General features: G+C 36.3%; 4 protein-coding genes across 14 annotated transcripts in view; 2 read left to right on the forward strand and 2 right to left on the reverse strand.

Annotated features, from left to right (window-relative positions):
- Window positions 1-53: 53 nt before the first annotated feature.
- Window positions 54-1,560, reverse strand: LOC129574758 (26S proteasome non-ATPase regulatory subunit 10-like). Its single transcript, XM_055457198.1, has 8 exons — window positions 1,403-1,560; window positions 1,133-1,212; window positions 1,023-1,067; window positions 845-943; window positions 678-776; window positions 523-621; window positions 310-408; window positions 54-243 (listed from the first exon to the last, which is right to left on the reverse strand). Exons 2-8 carry the CDS (start codon window positions 1,197-1,199, stop codon window positions 182-184), a joined length of 570 nt encoding a protein of 189 aa, XP_055313173.1. The 5' UTR covers window positions 1,200-1,212; window positions 1,403-1,560; the 3' UTR covers window positions 54-181.
- Window positions 1,561-3,375: 1,815 nt separating this feature from the next.
- Window positions 3,376-4,690, forward strand: LOC129574576 (C-type lectin 37Db). Its single transcript, XM_055456750.1, has 4 exons — window positions 3,376-3,750; window positions 3,832-3,905; window positions 4,115-4,223; window positions 4,283-4,690. Exons 1-4 carry the CDS (start codon window positions 3,711-3,713, stop codon window positions 4,546-4,548), a joined length of 489 nt encoding a protein of 162 aa, XP_055312725.1. The 5' UTR covers window positions 3,376-3,710; the 3' UTR covers window positions 4,549-4,690.
- A 3,222-nt stretch (window positions 4,691-7,912) lies between these two features.
- Window positions 7,913-23,819, reverse strand: LOC129574575 (sodium/hydrogen exchanger 9B1). 6 transcript variants are annotated; one of them, XM_055456744.1, is made up of 10 exons: window positions 23,520-23,811; window positions 11,129-11,231; window positions 10,732-11,019; window positions 10,450-10,632; window positions 10,009-10,184; window positions 9,716-9,825; window positions 9,380-9,541; window positions 8,857-9,000; window positions 8,423-8,524; window positions 7,913-8,223 (listed from the first exon to the last, which is right to left on the reverse strand). In XM_055456744.1, the coding sequence occupies exons 1-10, from the start codon at window positions 23,587-23,589 to the stop codon at window positions 8,041-8,043; spliced, it is 1,521 nt and encodes a 506-aa protein (XP_055312719.1). In that variant the 5' UTR covers window positions 23,590-23,811; the 3' UTR covers window positions 7,913-8,040. The 6 variants fall into 6 exon arrangements, with proteins under 6 accessions (XP_055312719.1, XP_055312724.1, XP_055312721.1 ...); XM_055456749.1 differs by lacking the exon at window positions 23,520-23,811 and adding an exon at window positions 12,195-12,757 and having other exon boundaries at window positions 8,423-8,469; XM_055456746.1 differs by lacking the exon at window positions 23,520-23,811 and adding an exon at window positions 12,195-12,752.
- Window positions 14,478-24,563, forward strand: part of LOC129574574 (uncharacterized) — a 29,332-nt gene continuing 19,246 nt past the window's right edge. For 2 of the 6 annotated variants that reach the window (XM_055456739.1, XM_055456737.1), the window contains exon 1: window positions 14,478-15,005. The gene's annotated coding sequence lies outside the window, so the exon portion shown is untranslated. Of the gene's footprint in view, window positions 15,112-24,563 lie in introns of all 6 variants that reach the window. The other 4 variants (XM_055456742.1, XM_055456738.1, XM_055456736.1 and 1 more) reach the window with 3 other exon arrangements.

The raw sequence follows: 24,563 nt of genomic DNA on the forward strand, positions 1-24,563 counted from the left end.
TCTGAGCAACAGAGGTGTTCTGAATCAAGATTTATAATTAAAATTCAACAAGATCTAATACACCATGCCAAATATTTATTTGAATTGGATTGAATTTAAATATTCATTTCTAAACTACACAATTTATTTCTTGAATTGCAAACACGCATTGCCGGACCATAAAAGCTAATCAATACACAATTTATGTTCGAATTGTTAGTTTTTCTTCGGCTTCTTTCAGGATTTGAGCCACTGTCCTAAAACCTACATTGAAAATAAATCATAACAATCTAACGATTCCTAAATACGTATAAAATTGTAGGATAATACCTTCTTGTTCGGCTATTTGACGGGGTGTTTTTTGATCAACGTTTTCTGCAAGAACATTTGCACCATGTTCAAGAAGAGCCCGAACTACTTTCACTTGGCCTGGACAGATGATGAAAGAAATTTTAATGAACAGTTAAACTTTTGATATGCATAGATGTGTAAAAGAAGCGATCCTTCTTATGTGCTTTTAATGGAGATGCTTGACTGATTTACCAAATTGAGCTGCATAATGAAGTGGCCTCCTCTTATTATTGTCCTCAGCATCTAAATTTGCACCAAGTTCAACAAGGGCCTGAACTACATCCTCATGGTCTGAAAAAATTTCAAATGAAAAAACAACTTTTTTTCGGAGATTCGGAATGATTTACTCTCAGAAGCTGCGTAATGAAGTGGTGTCGCTTTATATTCGGCTTTAGCATCTACTTTTGCCCCATTTTCAATTAGAGCCCGAACTACGTTCGCATGGCCTAGAAAGATAATGATATTTTTTTAAATTAAGAGGAAAACTCTCCATAGAGTTGTGTGGACGATTTACCTCCAAAAGCTGCGTAGTGAAGTGCTGTGTTATTATTGTCGTTTTTAGCATTCAAATTCACGCCTTTTTTGATAAGGCTTCGAACACCAGCTAAGTCACCTAAATGAACAAAAGCAAATGGTTTTTATTATCATTGTAAGATTTGAGAACAAAACTAATGCGATATGCTGTAGCTCACCATTTTGAGAATATTTCATCAATGAATTCTCTTCGTCACTGGATGCTTTAAGGAGATCGATAGGTCAGATTAGTGTTGAATTCAATGAAATTGTTTTTAAAAAAACGCACCGTGAACAATTATGTTAACAACACAAGCCGCAACTAGGAGAATGATCGCGAATGAACGTCTCATCATTTGCTGCTGACAACTGGAGAGTTTGCAAACGAAACATAAAAACAATTAAGTTGGTTAACAAGCAAAATATTCCATTTTTGATTTTTTTTTGTCTCGATTCAGTTTAACTTTGATACACATTAAATGTAACTAAAAGAAATTATGAGCTTAAATCGAATCGGATCGGTCACTCATCAATTCTGAAAGTATTGAGAAAAAAATACCTTCAGATGATACTAAATACGAAGTGCACAATTGGACTTTGTGGATCAGTAAACGAAGTGGTCTAACTCGAGTCAAACAGTAGCAAGCTAATTTAGAACTAACTGCTATTTTTGCGATGCACACATATTTTATTGGTCAACAGAAAATGCGCTACTTCTTATCTCTGTGGCATACATTTCTGAACAGAATTCACAAATTAAAAAAATGGAATGAGATCAATGCAAATGATTGCAATTGATACGGAATACGATGAAGGAGATTCAATGCATTTATGTTTAAAATAATTTTATGTTATTGTTTTTTTTAAAGATTTTCCTTGAAAATTCTGAAAGAAATCCTCACTGATACACTATTCTGTTATCAATTCTGATCGAATATCATTAGATGCTTGAATGTCCTTGATCCTTGATCCTTGATCTTTGCTATGCTCCAAACATGGTTTGTTGGCAGCAAGATTCAACATTTTTATTTACATTGCGCTGCAATTCCGACATAATTATTAAATGGAAATTCGATTTGGTTATATTTTTTCCATTAGCTCCAAGCTTTATTAGCATTCAATTCAAGAGTGTTTTCGATCATGCCTACAAAATAGTTGATGTGGACGATGTTATTTCTGAAATCGAAAGATGATCAAATTCCTCGTCTAAACAGCCCAATTCGAAGGACTTTCTGGGTGGGATTGATGCTCAAAAAGACTAAAAATGTGTATCAGGTGTGAAGCAGGTGGATCCGTCCAATGTGTTCTGGAAGTAAAGTCCACCACTACTGGCATTGGGAAAGCATCAATTCCTTACTTAATAATTCCCTATGGCCATGCTAAATTGGATTTTTTTTGCCGAATTCTACTCGGATAACTTTATTCGAACGCATGAAAAACCTCGGATAACTTAATTTCATATTTGAAATTCATTAAAATAATTCTATAAGAAACCACTTCCTAAATGAGAATACGAAAATTTGTTGAAAAATCTTCTGAAAAAAGAATAATTTGGCAAAAACGCATCAGGATTTATAATTAAAATTCAACAAGATCTTATTCACCATCCCGAATATTCAATTGAATCGGATGGAATTGAGATATTTATTCCGAAATTATACAATTGATTCATTGTATTATTCGTTTTATTACCGGAACTTGAAAGCTAATCTGTGTATTTATCGACATACAATTAACGTTCGAATTTTCAGTTTGCCTTCGGCTTCCTTCAGGATTTTGGCCACTTTCGTAAAACCTAAATTGGAACGAAATCATAACAATACAACGATTTCTAAATATGTTTGTACAACATTGTGAGATGCTACGTTTCTCTTCAGCTATTTGCCGAGGTGTTTTTTGATCAAAGTTCTTTACAAGAACATTTGCACCATATTCGAGAAGAGCTCGAGTTACACTCTCACTGCCTGGAAATATAATGAGTGGAACGACAATAAATCAAAAAGCTCTAAATCAGATTTGATCGTAATTGTTGAAGTAATTCAATACTTTACTACAGGAACTTGATTTTTTTTAGTAAATGTTCCATATTAAATGTTCCCTTTGAACTTTCTAGAAGGAATCGACACTTCTGACACACTAGTCTGTTATCAATTTTGATTGAATGTAACGAGATTTATTTTGTCTCATTCCTAAACAGTATGATTGAATTTTCCGCCAAAAAAACCCAATTTGAAGGACTTTCTATGTGGGGTATATTAGTCACGACACCGAAAGTGTGTGTCATGAGATAAATTATAATTTCTGATATACCAGCTTGAATCATTTTCGTCATCCAAAATCTCATCTCTATATAATTAAAAATATTTTTCTAGCATGTTATAAACGAACCGCTGTGTTTGACTGTTTTATTCTTTATCAATTGGTGTATAGGTCAATTGCGATAAGTATTTCTAGACAATCGGACAAAATTGCAAACGGTCAAATAAAATGGCAACTGATTTTATATTACTTCGTCTTATACTCTCTCGATTTGAGTTCGAACACTTGAATGAACGACAGCTACTAGATTATTTGGAATTGATTTCTTGATTTCTGTAAACAAATTCGTTTACATTTCCAGAAAATCAATTTTCAATAAATGTCAATCACCAGTCGCAATCCTGCAGTCGTGCACAAAACTTGCAATTCATTTTATTCACTCCAATTGGGAATTTCCAAAGCATTTTCTTAATGAATGCTTTATTTTCTCGACCAATTTATTGAAATTTCAGAAAACAAATTCATTACCATCAAAAGCAAGAGTTTTCGTTGGTTTTATTCTGAAATTTATTATAATAAAATATTCAGAATCTACATTTCGAACTAAGATGAAGCTTTTGGTTTTCAACATCTTCCTACTCACAGTTGGTACGTGTGATTTGATGTGAACAAGTTACCATAGTGTTTCGAATTTATTATTGTTCAACAATTTAATTTGCAATGTTTCAGCTGCCGTTTTCGGTCAAACTTTCTATCCAAAGCATAGGGTTATCAAAAAGTATCATCTCATGACATTAGCGCCGGTAAGGAAGCGAAAGCAAAATGTACAACGTTATTAAGGATTCGGTCTTTCAGTAAATAATATTGGCTTTTGCATAGAGTCAATCATTAAAAAAACAGAGCTATATCCCGTAGCAGATTAATAAAGAGGATTCTACGGAAAAATTATGAAGACACTTCATACATGATACTAAACGCGCAATAAATAATATATGAATCTATTTTTGTACAGGTAAATTGGTTTCGAGCCTTGCACCATTGTCGTTTTCTTGGCATGAATTTAGCGAGCATCACATCTCTTGAGGAAAACAATCAAATTATACAGCAAATTAAAATTGAAGGTAACCCCTGGCTGATATTTTCTTGCAGAATATTATAATCCTTTGTGGACCAATTGCAGGACATGAGCGCAAGCACTTTTGGTTATCAGGCACGAAGCTAGGGTTCAATGATGGTTATCACTGGATGGGAAATGGGAAAACACTGACATTCACCAATTGGGGTGGCTTGCAACCAGATAATCTGCCTAACGAGGACTGCCTCCAAATATGGAACGTTGGAGATGGTCCAATAGATGATTCAATGTGGAATGATCGAAATTGTAGTCACGATCTCTATTTCATCTGCGAAGAAGAAAAAATTGAATACGAATACTGTTCAAGTTGAACGAGGGCGATATCAGCAAACAAGTGTACATTACGAGAGTGTTTTTCATCACGAAAATAAGATCAAGACGGAATATATTTGTCATGATAGGAAAATAAATAAATTCATCGAGAGTTTTTTGCTATTTGCTAATGAAAAGAAATTCATTGTTTAAATACATCGGTGGTTTTACCTCCTAGATATGTTGCGCTTTTTTTTAAAATCTCACTTCGCTTGGTGAACAATCTTATTTACAGGATATTATCACGTAATGTCATTCACATTGCGACAAATGTCATTGATCTGACACTGGCCGGAATGGATAAATGCAAGGAGCCTATCAATCAAGGAATCTAGATGTCCTGTTTTATTTCGGTTCAAATCGGTAAATTGCATTGATTCACCCATTGAATTTGAAGGCAATCACGTCGACGTGATTAGGGGATTCCCGCAACTTATTGTGACGTCTCAACAGCCGATAAATAATACCTATTCCGGCTCATGTGAATTATCACTTTTGGACATAGTGAGAGCATGCGAATGCTAGATTTATGTTTTTAAATACAAATATGCTAACAGCCTTCATCAGAAAGGTGTTTGCATTCAGTCACAAATCACATTGGAAGGGAAATTTGAAGCGAATAAAAATGATTTGGTGCAAAAATTATTTTCCATTGGATGTCGTGAGCAAATTGATAGCGACCGTGCAAAATGATAACATCGCAACACATTCCGGGACGAACTCCAGATTTGAGAGAAGTAGCTACCGATATTTGTCACGTGAAATAACTCAAAGTGAGCAAACAATGAGCCAGCCGGAAAACAAAATCTATTTGGCTGTGGCATATGTTCCTGGCTTAACGGAAGAGTTGGCTAAATCCTGTGAATATTTTGTACCAGAATTGACAACAGCGATGGAACCGACCAAAAAAAGGGGACAATTTTTCGCAAACGTGGAACACTCGATTCCGAAGAAACAAAACAGTGGACTTGTGTATGGAGTTTCGTGCAAAGAATGTTCCAAAATCTACATTGGCGAGACAATCCAAAAACTGCAAAAAAGATTGGATCAACATGAGTATGAATGCAGAAAAGTCGAGGAGGGGACAGCTCTAGGGGTTTCACGCAACTTAAAATTCATCTAAAATTTCAATATTTCTCTCTTTTCTCTCACATTCTCTGGGATTCACCAAAATCCGTATTATTTCGAAATATTTCAACATTCACCTTGAGAATTATGTTCTGGAACTGGGTTTTGGTGGATCCGCAGGATCGTTCAAAACTGCTCCCGGTTCTGGAAGTGGGTTTTGGTGGATCTTCAGGATGGATCAGACTGGGTTTAACAATGCCCTGGTCCATCCTGAGGATCCACTTCCAGAACCAGGAGCGGTTTTGAACAATCCTGAGGATCCACCAGAACCCACTTCCAGAATTTTTAGATTCAAAAAATTCTAAAAAATTCGAGTTTAGAAACCCCTAGAAACAGCTAATTTGAATAAAATTGCGGCACTTGCAACTCATTCAAAGGAGACTCATTCGATTTTGAGAATGCGAACATTCTTAAATTTGAGCGCAATAAATTCAAGCTACAAGTTCATGAGGTGAACCAGATTATAAAACACGAGGAAAATGCTTGTAATTTTAAGACGGACAAAAAAGTACTTATTACAATTTAATTAAGCACGCAAATCGCGGTGAACATCGAATTTGAAAAACATTGTGATATCTTTTTGTAAGCAAGAAAGTCGTAACATGGAAAATCGTAATGCTTGACCTTTCGATGTTTGCATAGTTTAGTTTGACAATTGGCTTGTCATTATTGTTATTCATTTAATAAGAGAGATTGGGTATTTGTATTTTGTTATAGAAATTTACATTATTTCCTATTTTTTCTTTATTTATTTATTGAAAAAAAAACTTATAAATATATTGTTTCAGACCCTGAAGATGGCACGTAGTACCGAAATATATCGGTTGTAACAATAAATTAAAAACTTTATGAGTTTTAATTGGATCGTCTTGGAGGCAAAACAAAACTATCAAACAAACCAACTCACAATCCAGCAATACAAAATCCTAACATAATGCTAACAGCCGTTCTATTTTTGGGGCAATTGCTTCCTTAAGGAATAAAAGAAAGAAATGATGTTTTGGTCATTTTCTTGTATCTTCTGTTGCTGTTGAAAAAAGCCCGATGAATCCCGTCTATCTATCAGGTGAGTTAGCATGAGATACTAGCAGACAAGACAGAAAAAAGGTGTTAATGAGTTAGCTCAGATGCTGATGTTTGTTTTTGCTCGGTGCCCGGAAAGAAATACGAATTTCTCGTTAATTAATTAATTTGTTTTTAGCACTAACACCACAAAAGGTCCCGGCCGAAATATATTGAAAGGACTTTTATGAGTGAACAAGAGCACGAAAGAGGGATGGTTACCTGTGTATAACATTTTCAGCGCGATACTACTACGGTCGGTTCCATGGTATTGTTCAATCTTTAATCAGCGTACATCATTTTAAGTGGATGTGAAACAGAAGCGTATTTTTCACATTCGTCAAAGTAGATATGACGCACGTGAGTGAAAAACTTTTTCTCGTTTTCATTGTCGTCGTCGTTGTTGTTTTTTATTATACGTTTCAAATTGAATAAGTTCGAAAAATCAGCTCACGAGCACCTCTTTCACGTGAAACGGCACTCAATGACCCATTCGTTCAAGTGAATAAAATTTTCATGAAGTTCCTTACTTTTTATCCTTTCTCCGTCCATTACGTTCGTGTGTGTGTATTTTTCTTCTTCTTCTTTCGCTTCTTTGCTTCTTCTGTGTCCCCGTTGTGTTAAAAAGATTTTCAGTTTTATGGAAAATTTCCGTTTTTTGTTCGACCCATTCTATTTTTGTTCGCACTCTATAACTTGACCAATTCTAAGAGATTTTAATTTTAGATAAAATTATATGACTTTTTTCGACCCTCATTCCATCACACCGTGTGGCAAACCGTGCCACTGCTGATGCTGAACATTGTTTGATATGTTCGCGCGTTGCCGAAACGAAATAAAGCAAAATTAAAATGATAATGAAAGTCATTTTCAGCGCACCCAATAGCAAAACAACCTCTGCATAGTTGGAACATCGTCTTCGCTTTCTTTTCGCCTTCTTCTAGTTCGTTTGGTCGTCATGAGAAACCAAATATTGAGCTACTTTAGGAAGAAAAATCATTGCCAATCGATTATAAATATCGAATCATTCGATCATGCATGAAGAGAGAAAAAAAGAAGAAAAAAACACGAAACCATAGCAAATTTATTGCCTGTCCTATCAAGAATATACAATTTTACCAAGTTGCATTAGGTTAATCCCAAAGAATGAAGAGAGAAAAAAAGCGACAAATATTTTAGTACAAAGAGCATTTGATTTTATTTCAAAATTTTCACATAATTCGGAAGCATTTGATTTGGAGGTTTGTAAGTGTATAATTCGGAGTAAAACTGTTTCTAAAATAACGAATTTTCGACGCGATTCATCCCACGGTGGGTTCCTTTAGTAGAAACTTTGGTGCTAACTTCACCATCAATATAGCTCCGCTGGGTGCTGTTAAGACGATTGCCAACACACTGACAATTAACACAATGCTTGCCATATGCTGATATTCCGTCAGATTTTTTAGCCGCACCATGTCTAATGCGATCGGTGCCAATGCAGCCTGTGAAAATAAGAACAACGTACAAATAGATTTCAAAGAGATTTTCTCAATTAAAATAATATTTCCGAAAAATGGAGAAGAAAAAACACCAGATGCAAAGAGCAATTATACTTTTTTCGGGGGAATTATCACTTCTTGACAACGAAATTTACTGAAGAATGTGGAGAAAATGTATAAGTGGGGTTAATTAATTACTTGCCTGCACGGTAGCTTTTGGAAATCCAGAAATGGTGATGTACAATCGTTCTTTCCAATTGAGATCGGCACCATAAGTCAACGCGTAAGACAAAAGCAGACGACACTGTTATTATACATATCAAATAGTACATTGATGAGAAAAACTAATCAAATTGAGCGCACTGAGCAGAGATTTCAACTAGTTCGATCTCTCTCTCTCTCTCTCTTTCATTCTTCTTTTTTCCATTCATTTCGCATGAGAAGAACATCCACTTGATTGAATGAGTTCAGACAAGTGAAATAATAGGCAATTGTGATGCACAAACTCGATTAAATGCTCAAATATTTCAACATAAAATGGACCAAAGTGTTTGAAAGAACAAAAAAAATCGAATCAAATGTTTGTTGTTCAACGAAATTTCGGATCAAAAAGTTTTACACTTGAAAATGACTTACCAGAGAGCCAATAATAACTATTAATACGCCAAAGCCGACAACTTGAGCATCCAGCTTAGAGAACAGCACTTCCTTTCCAATTAAAGCGAACGAAATTGGTTTCACGAATTTCCACAGCAGATTTAGTTTGTCCAATACGTCAACCTGAGGGAGGGAAATGCGAATAAAATTGAAGGGAATGTTCGGATCAACGGAAAAAATAAAACAACACAATTCAACACCGTTTGAATCAAATCGCAATGGTACAGCACAAATCCAAATAAATCCAAAAGGTGCTCTGTTTGAAGTGTGCCCATTCAACCATAAATTAAGTACACAAGCAAATAAACAAACAAATGAATCGATCCCAATGAAGTAAGTTTAGGTCGAAAGAGCGAATGTGTGACCCAATGAACAGCAGAAGTGTAGAAGATTGAATGCGAATAAATGGGAAAGAACTAGCGTGAGCCACAGTAATCAATAAATCACGTGCACAGATAAAAATGAATAGATATAACTTTGTACGGAGGGGATTACACATTACGTTTCTTATGTGCTTTGGTTTTTTCCAACTTCGTCCACAGGCAGCGGCCAGCGTACAACATCCTAAAGCTCCGGCTGACGTAAATCCAATAGCTCGGCTGCCGATGACTGACAGCAAACCACCCAAAACCATCAACATAAACCGAAGACTGTTCGCATATTTCTGTGTCATGATGTTAAATAAACGAGGAGACGGGAAAAAAGACAGATAGGGAGAGAATGGGAGACAATGCGTGTAATGTGGTCAATTGACATAGGTTCGATTTTGTTTCTGCCTATTCTAAAGGCCGAGAAAAACAAAAACAAGAATATGCATTTTCATTTTGAAATTTATTACCGATTTTTCCGATGGTAACACTTTGCTAACCGCTATACCAAACACAAATCCGAAAACAAAGCCAATCGCAATGCCCACCGGACCTTGTAATAATTGCTGGTGCAGTGACCCTATGGAAAAGTGTGAAATTGTTAAAAATGTCAAAACGTTAGATTTTAAAAGAATTTTCTTCCGACAAAATTACAACAAAAAAAATGATCAAAATCCTTCAAATACACTCCCAACACGTGGTTTAATTATGCAAATCCGGTGATGGTCACCGCCGTATTTAATACGAATTCGTTCTAATTTACCTGTTGAAAATATAACACCGAGCACAACATTGAAGCAGAATATCGACAGTACATCGTTGATTGTGGTGACAGCAATGATGATGGTATGAATGCCTTTGTAGAGGCCAAGTTTTTCAATTTTCAGCCAAAGTACAATGTCGATAACGACATTGGGTGACACAGCCGTTATGATCAATCTACGTTTCCATTCATGTGTAAAGAAAGAGAGAGAGAGAGAGAGAGAGTCTTTAGCAAAACAAATTCAGTTATCAATTGGCAATGTCGGCTCATTATCACGATTCGGATTCACGCAGTGCAAAGGAAAGGGGGACCAAAACGGAACAAACAAAATGTCAATACACCTAGAAAGGGAATGTGTTTGAGTGAAGAAAAAAAAGGTATTGAATAGCGACGGAAGGGAAATAAGGTAATCGTGAGAAGACTAATCAAATACACAATTACCCAAGTAAGAAACTCCAAATAAATGGCATTAGGAGTACATATTTGGCGATAACAGCGATGATAAGTACCTCTCCAACCGTTGGTAAAACGGATAATCGTAACACGGGCCATAATTTCTGCACGAGCGCTTTTAAATCGATTCCCATTCCAGCCAACAGCATTATATTCACCAGTGCTAAGTCTCTGTTCCGAGGCAGAGAGTGAGAGTGAGTAAAATTCGATTTAGACTCTTTCATCTTTTTTTTTCTTGGAAGAAAAATTATGCGAAGATGAAATGTGTACCTAAAAAACGCCTCCAGCTCCGTGTATCCATCGAAATTGGCATAGCCCACATTTGCAAAAAGCATGCCAAATCCAATCATTCCAAGCATTTCTGGCCAATTTAGCAGACGCAATACAATGCCAAATATCTGACCGCCGATAAACAGCACGGCCATTCGTGTTGGCGCCGAATCCAGCGTTATATATGCGGGCAACAGTATCTTTCCCAACGTCCATATGATTAATCCGATTCCGAGTAACGCCAGCGGTTGTGATATTTCTGACCAATATCGCACCAAATATCTCCAACTATTTCGAATCTCGCACTTTGTGAATCAATTCAGCTCAAATTCCATAGCATACACACATAGAACACACAAAAAAACACAATAAACGGCATATTTGTTGGGCTGCTTACCATTTTGGACCTTTGTATTCTAATTTTTGCTCATCTTCTGCGGGCGCTTGTGTTCGCTGTGACAGTTCCAAGTTCACCGATGGCACCAAATCACTTATGCTCACTAAATTCGTCCAAATGATCAATTGAAAAATTAAAAACACATGTTTGAATTACAAAAAATAAACGACACGAAAAAACTGAATCTTCAGCTTGAATGTGGAAAATATTGAAACAGAAAAAAACACGCAAAAAATATCAACTTTCATACGGGCTTGAACCATTTTAATGTGTATTCGTTTTGATTTCGTTTAGTTTAGATTTTTTGCTGTGTACGTTATTTAGCTTTGAACCAGACACCGATTGATTTGTTTGTTGTGGGCTGTAAATTTGATGGTTGACTGTGAAAAATGTATGGCATAGCAAGCCTTAAATGTGGATAAAATTTTTATCAAATAAATGATTGAATGCCATTTATTGTCATATGATTTCAATTCACATTAATTAACGTTCAACAAAATATTAACCGATCGAAAGAAATTAAGTGGTTTTGTGTGAGGCACATCAATAATTAGTGATTTATTCGGATACATGTTAATTTGATGGCAATGCACAACTTGATTGCGACAAACGTATACACACAATTCACAGTAATGTATCGCACAATGACGAATCGACTAGTCTCGTACACGTTCTATGGTCGTCATCATCATCGTCGTCGTCGTCGGTGCTGTTGCCGTAGCCACCGTCTCTACCGCTACTGCTGTTATCTACATTGTCGTTTCAATCGTCATTCAAATCCGATGTAGTGATTTTCTTTGGAACAACAATGTTATGAGATAAGATCATCTGACAAAGCAGCAGTGGCAGCATCAGCATCATCATCAACATGGGATTAATTTATCGAGAGCAATCGGTTCATTTGCACCAAAATGGCAAATTAAATTCATCATAATTATTCGATGTGACAATACTGATTAAAATCAAAATCCCCGTTCCCATGATTTGTAAATCGATGCACAATTACTTCATAATGGCACAGACACAACACTGAGCACAACGTGTGTAAATAAAACAATTGACTTACTTGTGTAGAATTTTTTCCCTTATATTCCACTGAATCAAACCATTCAAGGAAGTATGCATTTAAAAGAGAGGGGAAAAAACACTCGAATTTTTTTTTCTGCTAAATGAATTAACACATTTTTAGTGAATAAATTCAACTAGTCTCAGGAGAGTATTCAACCGTATGATAAGAATAATGTGACGATCGAAACACACTACGGTTCACTAATGAAAACAGATGAAATTCGACGAGAGAATAAGTTGTTGTTGTGTTTGTCTGTAGCGCGCGCGAAACTGAGAAGCAAAACTGTCAATTATTCGTGACGTCGGACATGCCATTCCATACGTACGATGAATGAGCAACAAAAATTGCCTCAGTTCTTTTTTCATGTGTTTGCCGTGATAGTGTTTGACTACCGCGCCTCATACGCTCGCTTCTCTCACTCTCGTTTGTGTGTTATTTTGCTTGCATACTAATTCTAGACGGGATCGTCGTGTCGTGCACGTCACACACGTTGATTCTACTACTTTTGCTGTTGCTGCTGTCACAGTTTGCTGTTGATATTTTCGGTACGACGTGCGTCGATTTCCCAGCTACTTACGGTCTCACACTAACATCACATCACTAAAAATCTCGATTCAAAGCAAATAAATTTTAGTACATGATCAAATAGCAACGCTGCGACAAAATAGACGATATAACACCCAACGACAAAATCAAGTCATTAAAGATGCTCCCAACAGTACGATATCTATATCGCATACAACCGATCAATCACAAAATACTGTCGCACACTCTCTCACACACACGCACACAAACACCGTTCGAATTTATCCTCAGTAGCCAGTTTTGCTATCTACGAATGAGATTGCATATTTACTTTGACGGTGAGCCATTCATGTTACCACTTCAGGGCTTTGGCGCAGCATGTTCATAGCTGTTGATGGGCAGTTTGCGTTTTTGAAACATTTTGTCATCAATTTCCACATTTTAATAATGAGAAATGAATTGTGGTTTCAACGAGAAACGAGAATGAATGCAATGAGATGTGAATTTACTGGTCCATGCGATTTGTTGCTGCTATTTTGAGTGAACATTTTAGTTGAAAATCCATTTCAAATTGAAAAGCATGACACACACACACACACACACACACACACACACACACACACAAAACTAGTAAAAAGTGAATTGGTTGGTTCTTTTTTGTCTTCTGGTCAAAGATCTCTTTCGCTCTCTATCTGCCTCCCATTAGATTTTGCCGTATTTAATTTGTTCAAGCCCGGGTTGTTTGTTTCGTGACCATTTGCAATGTTCAACATAAAATGTGGTTTCTAAACCGCACAGTATTTGTTTTCGTCTGTTTTTTTCGTCACACAAAAAAATTGGTGTAAATAAAAATATATTCTTGTGAAGTGCCGCGTGTGTCCACTATATCGAGACCATGTGGCATTCATACACACACAAAAAAACATACAACATACAAAGCCTTTCATTTATCGCACAATGAAATCTAATCCATGGCTCAAAATTTAATTAAAGATTGCATTTTTGATAGAGCCAAAACGTGGAAGAATACCAGCATGTTGGGAAGGGACGCAAATTTTATACCATAGACAATAGCCTCAAGTTCTCTTGATTTTATTGTTGTTGTTGTTGTTCATTCCGTTTGGTTTATTATGCGAAGTATTTTTCACCCCGAGATTGAACTGCTGATGAAAATATATATAAATTGAAGGCGCATTCATTGGCGATGGTAGGATTGAATGAACTATAGCGGGTAAGTGAGTGTGTGTGACGTGCATCCTCTCGGTTGCATGTATCAATCGAAAGGATGGTATTTTTTTTGTATGTTTTTTCGGAGCTGCTGTTCGTTGACATACCACCTGACCATCACCATGCATATATGGCAACAACAACAGCAACACAAATACCGTCGTTGGAAAATTGTTGAATTGTGTACGTCGCTTACCTTCATCGTATCGTGCTGCCACAAACCCTGAATACGTATAATGTTTTTACAAAATATTAACGGTCTGTGTGTCTATGTGGTGTGCTATGTTTTTCATCAATCTAACATTCGTCAAAAATTGATCGAAAATGGAAAAAAGGCGATTCATCGAATAAAAAAGAACGGAATATTCTAATGCAAACACAGAAAAGATAGGAACGAGCGAATTACACATACATGCGCGCCATACACACGTAGGACTCTGTCTCTCTTTCCATCCACGGTGTGTGCTCCAACCAAACACATGTACCGAGACGAATGCAAAACACTGTGGAAAACCGGTGTTTGGTGCCAAGTTCGACGTTTGTTCTATCAGTGGCAAACAGCACATTGCTGAGCACGGATGGTTCTTTTACACTCTCTGAAACGCCAATCCAACTGAGATAATAGTCTCTCCAACTCTCTGTGTGTATGTGCTTCTTTTTTTTTGGAATTTCTTTTGCTCGTGTGTGGTAAGGTTTGCGTTGCGAAAACAAGACGTTAAATATTTTATTAAAAAGTGCACATTTGGCAAACAGTTGTTGCCCGTTATTTTCGTTTTCGCGAGAATTAGTTTTCTTCTTCGCTGGAATTTGTGCAAAAGATGTTTTTTGTTTGCCAGTAGTAATTCAAATAAAATGCATCACATGTAATGCACTTGACGAGTTACAAACGGATTTTTTGAACAAACCTTTCAAGTGATTTTAAAATAAATAAACTAATTCCGGTTAAGTGAAAATTGTGCAACGGCAAAAAGAAAATTAATCGCTGTGTAAAACGAAGTAGTGAATAAACTTTTCCATTTTTCCAAGTGAAACCACCAATAAATGTACGTTCGAAAAGTATGTAACGCGTTGAAAGTACCGTAAGACACATAAACACACGAAATGGAAACGAAAAAAATATTTGCAATTTAACTAAAATATTTCTTCAGTTCAATTGAAAAATGTATGCATGCAGCCATTCTCAATGTGTTTTTTTTCTCATATAAATGCAGTGTAGAGTAAGCAAAATAGGAAGAACAAACCAATTCTCAAACAATTTTACTGCAAGTAGTTTGAAATATGTCACAAAAATGAACGCTAAACTTCGTGTCGCAATCAGAAAAGTGGACTTTTTTCACGATTGGTGTTTCTGAAGCGCGCATAGAAGTTGAGTGATATGGTACAGCAACAGCAACAGCAACAGCAATAACAAAAATGAATATTAGTCGAAGAAAGACAAGCAACAACAGACATTTTCAACGGAAATCGGTATATTTGGAACAAAAACATTTCAAGTCGAATTTAAAAATTAATCCATACTGCGATGCGCAAAAAATATAGAATGAAAGATCACGGTTGATTGAGAATCGTGAGCGTTGAAATAGAAATGTAAAACACAAAACCGATTCGCAAGAAAGAGAGAGAGAGAGAGAAAAGCACGGCTTGGTTAAGCAAATTGCCGTATTTTAGCAAGTCAAACAGAAAAAGCCATTTTTTCATGTCTTTTCCCGTGCCTCGCTCGTCGATCTTGTCGTCGTTTTCTTTTGTTGATTTTGAATTTATGATAGCAATCATGGTTCATATTCTTGATCTGTCTTCTCGGTTGCGTTCCATTTGTTTATTGTTTTCCATCGAAAAGACGCGAAAAAGAAGAGAAGGAATCTCGCAGTCAGTCAAGCATTTGAGATATAAAACTTACACAAACACACATACCATCCACAAGGAAATGTTTCCGAACCAAAAATTCCATTTCAAACTCAAAATGCCATACAAAATTTACGAAAACGAAAAGAAGCCGAAAAAAAAGAGAAATAATTATACGGAATACAGTGTGCGTTACGTTTGCTTTTGAAATATAGAGAATCAAGGAGTGAAGAAGATACACCACACTGAAAAAAAAACTGTTCAAAATCAACGTTCAAAATGAAGTGACACACGCGAAAAAAGCGAGAACGAACTACAGAAGAGAAAAAACATACTGACGAGAGTGAAAGGAAAACGCGTTGGCAAAGCTGTTAGCGAATTTTTTTGAGAAGTAATTTTTCTCATTTCTTTATCATCGTTTGATGAGAATTCGCTGTTGTAATGTGTGCCACCCACGATAAGGGAGGAATGAGAGTGAAAAGTGTGAGAATGAAAGATATCGAGCATATTTGTTGCGTTGTGTAAGAGTCAGACAGGAGAAGAATCGAATCTGCATATGAAGTAGCAGATCTCTTGGAATCATTTTCGATCGAAACCAAATGCTGCTTGTTCCATGCATAATCCTGGTTTGGGATGAATGTATTTAGGCTCGCCATTTCACCTGTTGTCCCGTGTTGTGTGTGTGTTTTGTGTATTGCCATCACCAACACCACCACCACCACTACCACCGCTGGTGGATTTCACACTGAAATTACTTGAAATGTCCCAAACGTTGACGCATATAAATTGCAAATTGCGATGATGTATATGAAAGCACCCTAAGCGGCAACGATGCCAGCCAACTCTCATGAAACTTGTATTTCATCAAAGCGAAAATGTTTAATGTTTCTTAGCGCTTAGTTCAGGTTATTCGCTGTTCGTTTTTTTTCTCATTCGTCTGCTCATTGCTGTTGTTTTGTTGCGTTTTTTTTTCTTTCGCTGCTTCTCATTCTGTTGTGGTGTACGGTGGGTGTGAGTTCCGCTTGAGCCGCGTGCCATTTGTTCTACTTTGGCAGTCTTATTATTTTGTCGTTCATTATTTTTCATGTGTAATTCGACACGGTGCGTTAAATGTGTGTTTGATCGAAGTGTATGGGAAAAGATTGCTCGGGGTCGCGGCGCACTTCTCTCTTCGCCTATGGAAGTGTGTGTGCGTTTGTGTGTATAGAGTAAATGTTCTCTTTTTTTTTTTGTTATTTTCATGTCTAATGCTTATATTTTGACAGATTCCAAGACAGCCGAAAGTGGAACGACGTATCAAATATTAAAACCTTGGCCCACCGCGCTCCACTTCCACATCCCTCCTCCCTCAAGAGAAAGCGAATCAAGAAAAAAAAATATACATACGAAAATGCGAATGCGAAACATATTCATTACATTAATCGTCATTTGGCAAATAATACTATTTGAATGGCAGCGCCGAGGCGAGTGACTGAGCACGAGCTTGGAATGATTCGGCAAGTAAATGCGGTTTATTAGCTTGCTGCGCTATTTCTTTCTGTCACTCACTCGCTACGGCGCTCTTTCAAACGGGAGAATTTGATCAAATATACGCAATTTAATAAGAATATAAAAATATAATTTATATGCACATGTAAAATGAATTGGATGGATGGTGGTGGGCTGTGTTGCGCGTCTTCGACAACAGACGACACACACACACACTTGTCAAGTCGATGGGAGAATAACAAAGGAAAATTCAGGAAAAAAGAAAGTAATTTATTTTAAAAAGCACAATGAAACGTATGAAAATTTCGATTTCGAATTTGTGATACGAGCAACATACTGACGAATTCACTTCGAAGTAGCGAGCCTCGTTCGAATGGAAAAAAAGTACAATTATTCGCAATTTCCCTCACTTTCTCTCTGTTTGTTGATTTGCGCTCATTTTTCTTTTTCAAAAGCTTTGTTTTCTCTCTCACTCTCCGCACACAATTCGATGGTTGGTGTTGATTTCGATCCAATTTGACTGTTTGCGCGTGCATTTGTTTGGGTTGGCGTCAACAAATCTGAATACCGACTATGTGTCATGCACACACGCAAGAAAAAAAAAAGAGAAACGGAACGAAAATGGATTTTCATCATGTTTATGTGAACTAAACATGTGAAAATAGTTTAACGTGATATCACAGTTTTTTAGTGTGTGTATTCGCACACGTTTCTGCGCTCCTTCTCGCTCTTTCTACTCCGGTTGCCTCTTCCGCCTTTTGCACAATTCAACAATAGCATACAGCAACTCATTTCCCAACTGCAACACATGCTCGTTACAAAATTATGAATTTCATGCTCGTATTATCCCTATAAATGTCACATACTTATTTAATGAGTCCCATAATAATCGGCATTGTGGTGATGGAAGTGGTGCTGCAGAGCTGCTATTGCGCCTTCTGTTGCTGTTGTTGTCGTGGCATGATGAGATTACGACAAAAGCACCGCAAAATTCTGCTATTAAGCTGGTAAGCTGTTAGCCACAAGGCATTGATAACATATTTATTCCAAAACATCCCGAATCTCTCTCTCGCTCGCTTTACGCATCTCTTTTATCCATTTCTCTTTCACTCACGCTACCTCTCTCTCTCTCTCTCTCTCTCTCTCTGTGTGTGTGTGTGTGTGTGTGTGTGTGTGTGTTTCGTTGTGTATGTCGCTCATTTTTTCCATTAATATCAAACTTTTGTTATGCAAATTAAATTTGAAACGCAACGATTTCGATCTTATCATTTCTCTCTCTCTCTCTCTCTCTCTCTCTCTCTCTCTCTCTCTCCCGTTCGTCAACACAACAAGATTTTGAAAAATCCAGCGAATGCGTGAGTGTATGTTTGGGATTGTGTACCGTTGTCGTCTTTGATGTAAACTGATGAGCGCTTCCATACTGCCAAAACAACAACAATAGCACCAACAGCAGAAAAGAAAATTGTTCATTTAATAAAATTCGCATTCGAGATTCTTGGTACAACGAAATTGATTCGTCAAATGATTTACGGTGGCAATGCAATTGGATTTTCCATTGTGTTGAAATCCATGCGATATCTGCTATTCGTTTGATATTCCCTCAATCAATTATTAAATTTGCTGTGAGGCAAAAGGCGAGGCCAGCGAATAAGCGGGCCCAAAAACACAAACAATGAGCCAACCGAAAATGAAAAGTCTATTAGATAGAGGATGCGCGCTGGAGTGAGTGAATAAGCGTTGGCTCATAAAAATCAAATTAGGAACTAAGCCAGTGTGCACTGTCAAAGCGCTAAAGTGCGCTTAAGACACATCGACGAATCAAAGAACATGCACACAGATCGTGTAATCAGCAATTAACCGAACCGAAATAAAAACACGAATCAGCTTTATTAGCTCGTCGATAGAAAAAAGAGACAGAGTGAGAGAGAAGCAAATAAATCCAAGTAAAACATAAAAACGAAAAGCATGAGATTGTCGAATGCGATTACAGAGGTCGTGGTCCGAATTTCATTAGGCAGCGCAGAGACAATGTTGTTAGTGTGAGAGCGGCAAACAGAAGAAGAAGAAGGAAAAAAACAGAAGGAGGATGGTCTCAAAACGAACAATGCTCATTTCAACACAAAAGCATAGCAACAAACATTCCACTCCAATTCATTACTTTGTGTGCTCTCTCTCTCTCTCTCTCTCTAATCATTTTTATTACTTTTCACATAAACATAAAGTACACAGTGCAAAAATGCCGAATGTGTGTGACAAAGTCAAAACGGCCATTTACCAGAGCACCTTCAAAAACAATGTTGCTACGAACCGCACATACACATATAGTAAATCGCTTTGGAATGTCCAACTTGAATTTTGATTAAAAAGAATTTATATGAAACGTTTGCTTTCCTCATAATCCATCTGATCATAGTTACAATGCGTTAGCACGCAAAATGCCCGTTCCAAACAGCTGGAAAAAAACCAGAGCAACAGAACAAACACACATGACTAGGAATAATATGAATTTGTAGCTGTGCCGCGTGCAAATTACTTCTGATTTTCTCTGAGGCTCAAACGATACGTGGCCGGAGCTCATAACTAGAATATAACAAATTTTTATTGAAATCTAGCAAGAAATTATGTTGTTTTTTTTCTGTTTTTTTTTTTGAGGGAGGGGTGCTGAAAATAGAAAGCACTCTTCGTTGAATTGCTGAAAGCATCTGAAACAAGCTGAAATGCAACATCGCGATGACATTTGAAATGAAATTGCTTGCAAAGAAGGTGAATCTGGTGAAGGAAAGCTCATTTTCCGCAAAGAACTCATCAAAAACGAACAAGAAGACAAAACAAACTGTTCCATGTCCAACGAACAGACATCTATTGTTCATTATCACATTCTGAATTTCATACTGATTCGCAGAAAATATTTTCTAGTTGAATCTGAAAAAGTTTTACTCTCTAGTATCCATCATATCTCGACGGGTTAAAGAGCACGAGGCAAAAGTATATCGCTGTCATTTTCTATGGAAAATTTTCAAAACAAGCTAGTTTGAATTCGAATAGCTTGAAAATTGCATAGTCACATTTAAAGCCGTGTTGTGCTGAAAATTGATGAGATCAGAAAATTTAATGGAAAAAATAATAGTGCTACGACAGTGGAAAATCAGCATACATACGGACATACATTTAATGTGACAAAAGGTGTGACAGAGTGAAATTTTTAATTTTCCACTTGGAAATTGAGCTTCGTTGTCAAGCCTTCCCATGAGTTCGAGACAGCCATTACAAATACACCACCACCACTACCACCACTACCACCACCACCACAGAGTACTAAAGTCTCCAAATTTGTCAGTCACATCAATATATCAACTCCAATAAACTAGTTGAAAGGCTATGAAATATAAATGTTACATTTATTGCATTTCGTTGTCAAATCGTTATTTTATCAAAGTGTGTTTAAAATCAAACAATGTTTTACTCCATCTAAGTGTCACTATAAATACGAGTCCAACAAATTTAAAAGATTCAATCAGTTACTCAAGTCATCGCCTATGAACGGCCAGAAAATAAATTTAATCCAAAAGTTCGCTCAGAAATGGTTGCTTTCACAACAAAGAACAAAATGAGACTGCATCGTCTGGCAAAATTTGAATACATATAAATTAAAGTGAAACTAACTCGGGCAATTTATGGTAAAATTTATCCAATTTCATAAACCGTTTACTGTCCAGTGTCGATGTGGTGTAATAGTGTATGTCGATTATCAATGTGGCCTGTAGGTAATTGGTTATTTGATTAGGGTTGAATTCGATCAAATGAGTTATATGACTTTGTCTCTCAGTGTCGTGTCGTCAGCGAAGGAAAAATGATGACGATCGTCGAATAAATAAACACGAGATAAAGTTTGCAATGAATGAATTCAATTAAATTCTCGATACTAATTAAACCAAATATGTTAATGTGGAATATATTACTTTGAGTTTGTGGCCAACGTTAAACCACAGTCCACACGCACACACACAGGCGCACGCATGCTCGCGCCGAAGGGTTGTAACAGTGATATGATCGGCACATGAGCACCATCTCTACTGATTGCCATTATTGCGATGTAAATGAATAGAATGTCTGTTCCTTCTTCTTCTTCTCAACATCAATTGCATACGACTTATGGTAACTCTCCGTAATCATTAGAGGTGGAGCTACTTATGCGCATCAATTGACTTTTGCATTAGCTCTTATGTGCTGTGCGTGTCTCTTGGCTCGCGCACATTAACATCGATATCGGTTGAATGGGTTACCCAATCGAATTTCAGCGTATAAAGACACTTCGAGATATTTATTTTACAAATTTCACAATTAAATGTGTGATAAAAATAAATGCACATGAATTTAATTGGTCTGATATGTGGTTTTGGTTTAATTTTGTTCAAAACTTTGACCATATACCATCACGAACAAAATACTCGATCATCAATTCTCCGATGAAATGAGGGCAATATACGGTACTATCACATTTGTGATATGATATCAACACGTTTGGAATGTGAATATTGGTGTAGAAGAATTTTGCAAGGAAGACGAAACAAGAATTATTGAGTTTGTAAACGACTGACAGAACCGTTCTGTTAACAAAATACAAATGGAATGATTTGAACTTCATCAAAATTTGCTAGATTGAAATTCAATTAAACCAACATATTTCAATTATTCAATTACTTTGCACACAAACTATGTTCAAACAATCAACATTCTTGTTGGAAGCATTTCTTGAACAATTTTACTTAGCACATCTTGTATTTGAGTGGTACTGTGGCTATACAATGTTACCACATATCGAGTAACAATCGAGAGCAACGAGAAAATGGAGAACTTAAAGAATAATAATAAAAAACATATTTCCCTGAGAACACAACCGAAACTCTGGTTAAAATAATAAATGTGTAAAAATGTTATCAATCAAAACAATTTCCCACTGTGCCACTCAGTTTATTCAGTATTCATTAAACAAATGTTTTAATAACACCAAAACGCAGAAGATAGGTAATTCTTGATTTGGATATCTATTCTGCATTTGTACAAATAATAAATGCTACAAATGCATCCATTTCATTGCTCGTGAGTAAAAATCGAGCTTTTGTCATAAGCTAATCTGCTTGCATTGATTACATTTTAGTCTCACAGAACAAAGAAAACCTCAGATTTTCACTGGTTTGTTGATTCATGGATTCATTCATACTGAAACTCTCACACACACATCTCGTACGTAAAGAGTAGCTTTTTGCTCAGTAGTAAAGAGTCTCTCTCTCTCTCTCTCTCCCTATCTCTTTCTCTCATCCTATCTACGCTTTGTAGCTCACATTCAGTATTCAATGGAATTGTTCAAATTTCCATCAAATATTGATCACGAAGTGATGATTGAAGCTATTATATCGATTGTTTACAATAAATCATGCACACAGAAGATTCATTAGTTCATCAACAGAGGGATTAATGTTTCGGCAGTTGAAAACCACTAAACCGATGTTATGGTTTGATGTATCATTTGCATCGAAAAGTTTTAAACAGTTTTCGGTACACTCAAAAAAAAAACCAAAATATCACGGTAAATTTGTCAATTTTGGCTCCAGTTTCAATAGACAATATTTCATTCCAACATCAAATGCACATGGTATAAATTCATGTTTCGTTGAAATTGATGTATACATTTTAGTAGTGTCAACCACATATTCAATTGGCGTTTTAAATTTTATCAGAGAAAAATTACTCAAAAAATACAGAAATTTACATTTAAATGGAAATCAACGTTTGTATCAAATGTTCAGCCGTACCTTCGGTTTGTGGTTGTTGAAAGTTCATAAATTGTTATTAAAATGAGTTTTGATGTCCATTTTGTGATTGCTTTTGTACCGAATGAACGAGGTATAACAGGCTCTTAACCTGATATCATCAGCAGCTGAGTTTTTTTTAATCGAATATTTTCTCTAACAACTTAACCGAAGATTGACTACAATTTCATACAACTATTCAAAAAGTCTGTAGCTGAAGCAAAAAGACTGCAATTTCGGAAAATGGGTGTAATTACATTGAAAATTCCCTCTTTCAAGACACTGATTAACAATACAAAATGCAATTAAAAAGTTAACTTTTCATCAAGTCTTTTTTGTGCATTCTTATGGAACAGTGCATCGATTGTAATTCGATCGCATAAATAGTGAAGCTAAAGTTGAAGTTTCAGTGGCAAAGTGAAAATAATACCTCCTTCCGCTGCTGTTTCTTCGATTTGTTCATATTCACCGTATCTGGATTTTGTACAAAATCCAAACATTGTTCAGAATAATGATCAAATTGCGAGTGTCTCAATTGTCAGGCAGAATTTCTTTCAAAAACTGAAAGATTGTAGAGTTTTCTTTTAGTACACCATTTCACAAACTATCATTTAATTTACTAACGCAAAATAAATTCAACTGATTTTGAAGAAAGTTTTTAAACAGTTTGTTTGCTATGAAATTCGACTTATTCCCGAGCACGAAAGTCAAAACAAAGCTTAGCAATAAAACACATGCCACCACATTCAAAAACTATCAACGTATTATCATTGATTATACTCGAATGACTGAGCCCATTGATATGTCTCTCTCTCTCTCTCTCTGATTTCTATATCAATTGAGTTTCCTGTTATCATTAGCTATTGAATCGCATTGAAGTGGAGGGCGATAATCAAATCTATCTGTAAATTTTACCACGTGATTGGAACAATTCGATTTCGATAATAACTACGATTCAAGTACATGTTCACTGAACATTGTTCATATGTGTGTCATATGCCTCTGGAATGGATATGAATGCATTCATTTTCTTAGAATTGTCATGGGATCATATTTAAATATATTCGCTTCAAGTGAATCGCTTGGTTTGCCGAAAAATATTCGTAAAAAAGACGAACATTGATAACGATATGCAGTTCTCTTCCGATGAACCAACGTACAATTTGTTCACGCATCTTTATTTATGAAGATTTATCGATTTAATCGGAAAATTGTCGGGCAAATGATGGTTTCATGGAGATTCATTAGAAAATTTGACAAGATGCGCTCATTTCCGTAGCACAGGTATAAAATGTATTAAAACCGTTTACATGTAGCACACACACACTCTCTCTTTCTCTCTCTGTGTGACACCCTCTATCCGTTTTATCCATTTCCATGAATTCAAATGAAAATGTGTGTAGTTTTTCCCTTCTCCCTCTCCCTTTCTCTCATTCCATCTCGTTATCTGTCTCTCGATGCTCGAAGAAAAACT

The sequence above is a fragment of the Sitodiplosis mosellana genome, unplaced genomic scaffold, assembly GCF_009176505.1.
Source record: "Sitodiplosis mosellana isolate CC-2019 unplaced genomic scaffold, AAFC_SMos_1.0 Smas_scaffold_6165, whole genome shotgun sequence".
In the NCBI taxonomy this organism is placed as follows: Eukaryota; Metazoa; Arthropoda; class Insecta; order Diptera; family Cecidomyiidae; genus Sitodiplosis; species Sitodiplosis mosellana.